Raw genomic sequence first — 9,267 nt, forward strand, 5'->3', positions numbered from 1 at the left:
TTTCACCGTCCCCGACAATGCTCTGTTCTGAGGACCTGGGGGCCCCTCCAGAGATGCAGCGTTGTGGGGTGTCAGCTGGGCCCCCAGCAACCTCAGGGCAGTGGTTCCAGGGATCCCCAATGCCTTCCACCCGGTGAGACTTGAACTGCCACGCTCATCCACATCCTCTCCCTGCAGTTTCCTCCTGTCTCCTCTCCCTCACTCCATCCCAACCCACTTCCCAGGCCCTGCCCCCAGGAGCCCCTCGCCTAGACAGGACTGCTCCAACCGGACTGTCTTCCTGCCCCTCACCCACTCCAGAAACCCCAGGACCAGCTGGGCACGTAACGGGGCTGGTTTGACTGGAATGCCCATCTTTGTCCCCAGCCTTGTTTTGCACATTATTTAGCTACCTAAGACACACGTGCACATCTGAGCTCCCTGCGGTCAGGCTGCAAGCTCCCTGAAGATGGAAGCGCGCCACGTTCCTTTGCACGCTGCACAGGCAGCGGCACAGTGCCGGGCACGGGGCAGGTGCCCCGTGGCCACCATAGAACAGACTGCGGCTTCTCCATCCCAGCCAAGAGGCAGGAAAAGGGGCCACCTCACGTCTCAGACTGGCAGCCTGAGGGTTTCCTCGGAGGGACACGCGGGGTGTCTGTTCTGACGCCCCAGTGCTCCCGTCGGAGTGGCCAGCACAGGCCCGGCCTCCTCAAGGCTGCCCGACGGCCCTGCCCGTGAGCCCCCGCCAGCTCACCCGGCAGAGCTGCAGGAAGCCGGGATGGGTTCCCGCGACTTAGCACAGACCGACACGGCTGCACAGCTCCTGGCTCACACGGCGCCGTCTCCCCAGCACGCACAGTGTGTAATTGTACGTTTCTTCGTGTGGTTATGGGATTAACGCCTGCCTCCCCGACCGGCACGTGAACTCCACGGTTGGGCGCAGGGAGCAGATCGCGAGTGTGCTCCCTGCTGACTTCCCAGCTTCTAGCGCAGCGCCCGGCACACAACAGGGCTTCGATGCACGTTTGTGAACAAGATGCCGAGTTTGGTATTTCGTGCGTACTAGCGGCCCTTGTGTAGGTTGTGTCACGTGAGCATCGAAGCAGCCCTATGAGTAGGCGGGTGTCTTAATACCTGTTTGCCAAGTAAGGAAGCCAAGGGTCAGACAAGTCAAAGCTTGCCCAGGGTGACGGTGCTTTTTAGCCACAAAGCCAGGGTTAGAAACCAGGTATCTGGTGTCTATGCTCAACAATCTACACGCCAACGACGATGATGATGACAGCTCACACGTAGTAAGAGTAGGCTCTTTGCACCCACCCTCCACCCTCATCGACGGCGCGAGTATCCCTGGGATCCCGACTCCCCAGAGGCCACTGGCCGGGAGTTGGGGCTGGTGGGGACGGGCTGCCTCCGCTGCATCAACCCCCCGCCCCCACCTGCTGCCATCGGCCCCTGCACCGGGAACAAGGAAAAGACAAGCTGCTGCGCTCCACGCCGGGCACCCTGACACCCATCTGGGTTTCCCCGGAATCCCAGGTACACCCACCCCCTCAGCCTTGGGAGTTTCCCACCGTCAGGGACGCCAGGGAGGAAGTAGGGGGCAGGGTGCAGGGTGGGGAGGGGAGGGCCCTGCAGCTGTGCGGGAGGAGGCGGAGGCTCACCAAGCCCCACCCTGCGCAGGGCGCCGGCTGCACGACTCCAGGAGGCCCCGCTTGTGCTGATGGCACCAACCGCGACCATATGGACGGGCCTCCCTCACCCTGCTGGGGAGCGCACGGGTGTAGAAGGCAAACAGGGGCGTTCTCCCATCTCACCGATCATAGTCCCCATTGCAGAGGGCTCGCACGGGGATGGAGAAGGTCTGCCAGACAGGGTTCAGGGTGTTCTTCACCACCTCGGTCTTGTGGCAGATGGTGAACCTGGTGAAGAGACGAGAGGCAAAGGCTGTCAGTTGCGAGCGCGGGTCACAGAGGAGACAGCTGGGCAACATCCCTGCTCCCCGGACAGGAGCAACTACGGCTTCCAAAGGGGATGAGCTGCCTGTCACTAGCAGCAGCCAGGCTGGACTAGACAGCCGTTTGCTAGCGATGCTACAGAAAGGGCTCCGGTACCAGGGGGCCCCTGCACAGCGGGGACGGGTCCTGGGGTAAGTGTCGGGAGACCTGGATTCTAGCCCCTGCTCTGGGGCCAACTCTGCGTGACCCTGAGCAAGCCCTTCCCTCTCTCAGCCGCCACTTCCTCGCCTGTAAAGCCCGGGAGTCAGCCTCTACCGCGGGTTCTCCATCCGAGACCGAGGGAGGATGTGTGGACGCACTTAGGGGGCTGCGAACCCCTGAAACCGTAGGTGCAATTGGGTGTATGAGTTGCATGTGCCTCCGTTCCCGAGCCTAGAATATTCTCTCCCTCATTCCCAGGACTTCGCAGTTCACCCCTCACTGCCTTCAGGTCAAATGTCGTCTCCATGAAACCTCCCGTCGTATCTGAAATTCACAACCCGCCGGTCCCCTGACTCTCACGTCTCCTGGTCTCTGTGCACGCTTTTTTTCCATTTTCATTTGTCAGCATTTGACATTTTGACAGTCTATGTTTTTCCTTATTTATTCTGCTTATGATCAGTCACTAAAATGCAAGTTCCGTAAGAGCAAGGATTTTCATCCATCACTGGCATGTCCCTAGTACCTAGAACAGAGCCTGGCACTTAGCAGGTATTCAGTGATTTTGTTTAAGCGAACCAATGAATAAATGTGTTCCTCAAGGGAGAGTTCCCATAGCTTTCATTTCATTTCGATCCAATGAAATTAAAGCCCCTGGCTTAGATGATCTCGAAGACCCTTGCAGCGTTTCCAGTCTGAGTCCAGGAGCCCGCTTTGCAAACTGAGAGTCCGTCATTGGCTTGTCCCAGCTGGGCCCCAATCCAGCGTCCCTGCCCACTCCCGATGCCAGGCCTGGCTGGACCCATCCCGGAAGCCAGGCCTGCCACATGGATAGGCAGCCGGGAGCAGGGCTGGGCTGGGGGCAGGGGCCTCGGTCTGAGATTTCCCAGCACCCGCCCCAGCTACAGCCTGGCTTGGAAAGGTCACCAAGTAAGAGCCCGGGCCCCGCCCACGCCCACACAGCCGGTGCCATTTCTTCTCTGGCAATTTTCAAGTCAAAATGTCATTCCTGTCACCATGGCTCAGCGTTTCTCTTCTCTCTCCTTCCCGCCCACCCACTGGAGTATGGAGATGCACGTAGGAGACCTCCCCACACACCCCAGAGCTGGTGGCAAGGACAGGAATGGGGATGGGGCAGGAGGGCCCACAGCCGCCCATGCCGGGGCAGGAAAAGGAGGCTGGGGCGGCTGGCCAGAGGGATATGAGGAGCAGGACCGGGTGGCAGAGGGAGGGAGGATCGTATTGCACGGGAGCTGTGCTGGGCACCCCGGCTCTTGAACCCCCGACTTCTCCCTCTCTCTCCTCTCCCTTGACAGCCCAGCTTCTTGGCCAGGTCTTCTAAGCCAATAGGCACAGCTCCAGGAGCACGGCGGGTGCTCTGCGGATGCTCCCTTTCCTTGTCCCTCCTCGCGTGGCTGGTGTGACAGTTCACTCTCCTGGTTCCCTCACTGACCTTCCTCCTGTCCTCCTCCTAAACCTTCCATTCTTCTCTCTTGAACCTTCGGTGACCACTCTGTTCTCACTGGTTCAGCCTGTGCCCCTTGGCAGGTGCCTGCCTGCACACCGGCTCGCCTCCTGGGGGGGCTCCAGATCAGTTTCTCCAGTGCCCCATGGGATCCCCCTGGGGGACCAGTGCACCCCCTGGGGAGCTCCAGCCCACGCTTCCAGTGGAACTTCCCCCAAATAGACCGCCATCACTGGCGGTCTGACCAGCTCCTTTGACACGTCCCACGCTCTGGGTTCCCCTGGCTCCACTGCGAGGAGAGGGACTAGGACTTCCATCCCCACCCAAGTCCTGCCCGGTGAGGTCCTCACGCTGTCCTTTTGCCCCCGTGCCCCTCCCCGTTTCCTGCCCCTGCATCTCCGCTGCGCGCAGCTCGGTGCTCACGGCACCTCCCACCTGTTCACCGTGTCAGTCACGAGGCTCTCCCTCTCCCGCCCGCTTCCCATCCATCCTACACATCACGCTGCCAGAATAATCTTTGGCAATCACCCTTTGCAACGCGCCCCTCTGGCTCCCAAATCCCCCTCCTCCTCCTGGCCAGCCGGACGCGCCCCCCAGCCCCTGGCTCTGCCTCTCGGGAGGGGCCTGTGCGGACGCCCAGAACGCACTGGGCCTTCTCCCGCCCCCACAGCAAGTCAAGTCAAAGCCAGCAGAACTATTTAAAGAAATCCTGCTGGGAGTCCTTCGGTGAGACAAAGAATCCTTTTGTCATGCAAATGATTCTACCTAATTTCCCTTGTTTTGTACGTTCGGGTTTAAAAATCAGATTTTCTTTGAAGGAAACACACCCCCTCCCTGCCGCTCCCCTGCACCCCTGAGACACACACACACAGACACACACACACACACAGAATTTCACAATCCGGAGGATCTGGCGAAGCCCTTGCCCTCTGGGCACACACATTCCCCAGCCCATCATTCTTCCTGCGCCCCCGCACCCCCCCCACGGACTCATTTTCTTCCTCCCTGTCAAAATCCGCTTCCAAGTTCCCTTCTCGGCAGCCTTTCTCTGATTAACCTCCCTGCCCCGTCCTTCCTCGCTCCTGCACAATCCCAGCCTCTAAGTGGCCACAGCCTCCCAGAACTGCGATGCTTAAAGAGCCCTGGGGACCACCTAATCCGACTGGTTCATTTGGTGGATGAGAAAACAGGCCCAGAGAGGGAGCATGACTTGCCCGGGGTCACACAGCAGGTTGGTAGGGAGGACCTAGGTCCCCAGACCTTCACTCCAAATCTCTCTGTATACATTGCTGACCTGCATTTGCCAACGTGTTGTGTACGTTTCCGTCACGTGGGTGGCTTCTGGATTAGGGGGAAGAGAGGAGGAAACAGGGGCTTCGGTTGTGAATGAAGCCTGTGGCAGCGTCGGGGGCAGGCAGGGGAAGGGTACAGACTGGCCATGCGCGGTATGCAGTAGTCGGGACGTGACAGTGTGTAGAGGGCTTGGACAGAGGGGACTGGGCTGGGGGACAGGAGCTGATCTGTGAAGAATGAAGGGTCCCGTGGAGCATGGGCCCTCAGTCCCGTCCTAGCCTTGTTTTTGCCCACACCCCCCACCCTTGACAACCAGCACCCACCACCTGGTACCGTTGCTAAGACCCCCAGAATGACACTGCCAGCTTATGAGGCTGCCCCCACTCCCACTGGCCCCATCTAGGTGCCCAGGGCACTACCCCGAGGCCCTGGACTGCAGCCCTAGCCCCTGCCCTCTCTGGAGAAGGAGATGGGCCTGAGCCCCCCTGCCTGACAGGTCACCACAACCCGTCCATCCCTGGCCACAGACGGCGATGAGAAGGCACAGTGCGCACGTGTTGCCAGAAAACTCACGTTCCGTCCTCGTTGCTTCTGTAGAACACCAAGAAGGGGTCGGATTTCCCAAAGAAATCTTTCTTGTCCAGCTTGTTGGCACAGAACTGCATGGTGGCGACATCCTGGTGGGAGCGGGGGAGAAGGGGGTGTGAGGCAGGACAGGGGTGGACACAGCCCCAGGGCCTGGCAAACCCGGGGTCCAGGCACCACCCTGGTCAGGAGGGCAGCGTCCTACATTTGCCCAGCACTGCCAAGTGCCAGGCCCTGGGTGAGCACTTTGGAGGGTGCCATTTCATCCTCAAACAGCCCCGCCCAGCAGGTCTAGCGGACCTGTTGGGTGAAGCAGATAGATTCCGGAGTTGTCCCAGTTTGAATCCTAGCTCTGCCGCTTTCTAGTCGTGTGACCTCGGGCAAGTAGGGAACCTCTCAGAGCCTCAGTTTCCCCTCTGTAACACGGGGCTGATTATATTAATAGTATACCTCTCTTAGGCTTGTCATGAGGACTAAATGAGATCAAGTGTGACGTGTCAGCAGGGTACAGGCATGTAGCAACTTGCAAGCAGGTAGCTTCCTCGTGAACATTAACACACATGATTTCACTACGGTTTTACTGAGTGGCTCAGAAAGGTGAGCTTCCCGTTTGCCCCAAAGCCCCGGTTCCGTGGCGTCGCCTCGCTCCCTCTCGTGTTTGTGTGGTTCGTTCCTAGAGGGAGCTCCAGGGTAAGCACCACCTTCACAGCCACTAACGCACGAGACGCCCTCCCGATGCTCCGGGTAGAGATGGGGTGGGGGCCGTGGCCCATTTTACAGCTAAGAGACCAGAGGCTCAGCGCAGGGGAAGCTCCCAAGTTCCCCAAGCAGTGCCTAGTGTCTGACTCCCCAGACCAGTTCCCTGCCCCAGCCATCCCCCCACACACCCCAAGAGCTCAAGGAAGGTGTCTGGACCCTAGCGAAGGTGGCTGGACCCCTCCCCTCACGTGGCTCCAGGCCCTCAGCTTGCTGGGCCACCAGGGCACTGGGCAGAGATGCCCGGTCCTCTCCACCCAGCCCAGAGTGGCCTCTGCAATTCGAAAGCTCTGCCCGACAGACCCCGGGGCCTGCCAAGCTCGTGAGGGACAGGGCCTGTGGGGAAGTCACTCAGCTCCCTCACACCACCCGCTTCCTCTTGGGGGGTATCTAGAGATGAGTGACACACACGGTGGCAGAGATGAGTATGCAACCCCTCAGGAGGCTGACAGACACCGTCGAAAGGCTGCGAGGTGGGTTATGGCGGGGTGATGGGTAGGATAGGGGTGCTGGAGCCAGGCTGCCTGCTTCAGCCCCGGCCTCATTAGCTGTGCGACATGGGGCAAGTTTCGTGCCCTCTTGGTGCTCAGCTTCCTCGTCGTGATGGGTGTAATGGCAGTGCTCGCCTTACAGCCTTATGAGAATAAAATTTAAAAAATATATAAAAATAGGAGTACAGGCCAGGCGCAGTGGCTCATCCCTGTAATCCCAGCGCTCTGGGACGCCGAGGTAGGAGGATGGCTTGAGCTCGGAGTTCAAGATCAGCCTGAGAGAGCGAGACCCCGTCTCTACAAAAATAGAAAAATTAGCTGGGGTGGTGGCGCATGCCTGTAGTCCCAGCTGCTCAGGAGGCTGAGGAAGGAGGATCGCCTGTGCCCAAGAATTTGAGGTTGCTGTGAGCTGTGATGACGCCACTGAACTCCAGCTGAGGTGACAGAGCGAGACCTTGTCTCCAAAAAAAAAAAATAGGAGTACAGCACTGAGAACAGCATACAGCACACACTAAGTGCTGTGTGCATGTGAGCTATTATTATTGCTATTATTTGAACACCTCTCCCCCACCCCCACTCACAGTGTGTGTGGCCTCTGTCCCTGCCCTACTCCCACCTCCACCACCTCACATGTCACTCAAGCTCTGAGCCTCAGTTTCCTCGTCTGTGATGTGCCGAATGGGATGACCACCACAGTCCTTTTAAAGCTGGACGGTTTAGGATTTGGTGTGGAAGCCGCACGGAGAGCCCTGGGGCAGGACAGCAGCTGGGGACACTGGAACAGCCGGTCCTTGTGGGGGGCGCTGGCACTCCTGGAAAGCCAGGGTCGTTCTAGCCTCCCCAGGACATGGCTCAGGTGTGATCACAGTGACCTCTCACGTGTCTGGAGACCAACCGTGCGACACTCTCACCTGAATGAACACAGGTGAGCCACACGTGACGTGTTCAGCGTGCATCAGTTGACTATAAAACACATACGCTTGAAACAGATGCCACAAAATCCACAAGCAAAAGCTCTTATTTTTGCCTCCCGGAAAAACCCTTCAGAACGCTGTAAGATCGGGAAGGGAGCAGAAATATTAGACAAAAATAAATGCGAGAACCTGATAGACCATCACAACTTCCAGGGTACTCAGTGCTCTGCCAAGAGGGCTACTGTCCGGCACAGCGCGGGGCAGAAAGAACGGCACCCAGGAGCCAAGACCACCTGGCTGGAATCCCAGCTCCGCCACCTGCCCGCTGGGCAGCTTAGGGTAAGCCGCTTAGCCTCTCTGAGGCTCGGCAAAATGGGATGGTAATGCCCCCTTGGGAGCCTGTTGGGAAGACCAAAGGAGACGACATAGGTTAAGTTCGGACCACGGTGCCTGATACAGAGCAGGAGCTAAGACGCAGAGTGCCACCTACTCCTTGAGCCTGTTGTTTGCCTATGAAAATGGCAATATATCAATAATATGGTTCTACATAATATGTGCTAGGTACTATTTTTATATTGATCAATTCACTTAATCTTCTCAACAACCCTATGAGGTAGGGACTGCTACTATTCCTATTTTAAAGATGAGGAACTGAGGCACAGAGAGGTTAGCATCCTTGCTCGAAGCCACACAGCTAAAACAAGAGCTGGGACTGGAACAAGACAGTCTGGCTCCAAAGATTAATAACTGTGATTCCAAACGATGACCTCCAGTCATCAAGATAAGTTTAATTATGTTCTGTTTGCCTCAGTTTGAGAAGTCAGAGAAGTGTGAAATCCATTTCAGAAAGGCCTCTGTGCAAACTAGTTCAAATTAAAAACAAACAAAAAAAACAGACTGGTTCTGAAATTCAGCTAACTGGAAAAATCCCCCAGTGCGCAACACCTCATTCCACACTGATGGCAGATAAGTGAGGTGTGGCTGGGGGCTGGGGACTTATTTTGTGGCTCAGCCTGATCTTCCCCCAACATAATCTAGACCCAGGAACATTTGCCAAAAGCCCACTACGATCATCTGTACTGTTGTGCCGTTGTAGAACCCATGGGGGACAAGACAGACCTTCAGAGAAATTTCTAGGCTGTCACCAAGGCAAGCTTCCTCCCTAATGGGTACCCCGCCTTAGGGAAGTCCTTGAGCCGAGGACTGAGTAACGGGGGCCTGTGCTTTGCAAGGTGGTCCTGAGCTACGCTGACACTCATAGGAACAAGGCTTCCACCGCTCCTCTCAAATGTGTCAGTGACAGGATCAACCCCTCCATATACGCAGGAACCCAAGGAGAGGCTGGGAAAGTGCAATAAGATGGACGGGTCCAAAGGACAGCAGAGCAGCAAATTCTGGCCAAGGGTCAGAGGTTCAGCCGTTTGATGGCTTCAGCCTGAGGGTGTGCTCTCTGAGCACGTGAAATGCTGTTCCCAAACCAGAAGCATTGCTGGAATCAACTGCGGAGAAGATAAAGCAGCTCCTGCAGTATATAATTTCCTGCAATTTCTGCCTTTCACCCTATCTTTTAAAAAAACATATTAAGTTCCAAAACAGCAGGATTGCCTCAATTTGCATCTCTCTGCATG

The 9,267-nt window shown here is 57.2% G+C and overlaps 1 protein-coding gene across 1 annotated transcript in view; it reads right to left on the reverse strand.

Annotated features, from left to right (window-relative positions):
• The window catches only part of CPNE5 (copine V), a 111,502-nt gene that overhangs the window by 27,913 nt on the left and 74,322 nt on the right, over positions 1-9,267 (reverse strand). Inside the window, exons 8-9 of the mRNA XM_012646580.1 lie at positions 5,467-5,570; positions 1,797-1,901 (exon numbers count right to left, since the gene is read on the reverse strand). Coding sequence (XP_012502034.1) covers positions 1,797-1,901; positions 5,467-5,570 — 209 coding nt within the window. The remainder of the gene's footprint in view (positions 1-1,796; positions 1,902-5,466; positions 5,571-9,267) is intronic.

Source organism: Propithecus coquereli, unplaced genomic scaffold (genome assembly GCF_000956105.1).
Source record: "Propithecus coquereli isolate 6110/MARCELLA unplaced genomic scaffold, Pcoq_1.0 Scaffold248, whole genome shotgun sequence".
NCBI lineage: Eukaryota > Metazoa > Chordata > Mammalia > Primates > Indriidae > Propithecus > Propithecus coquereli.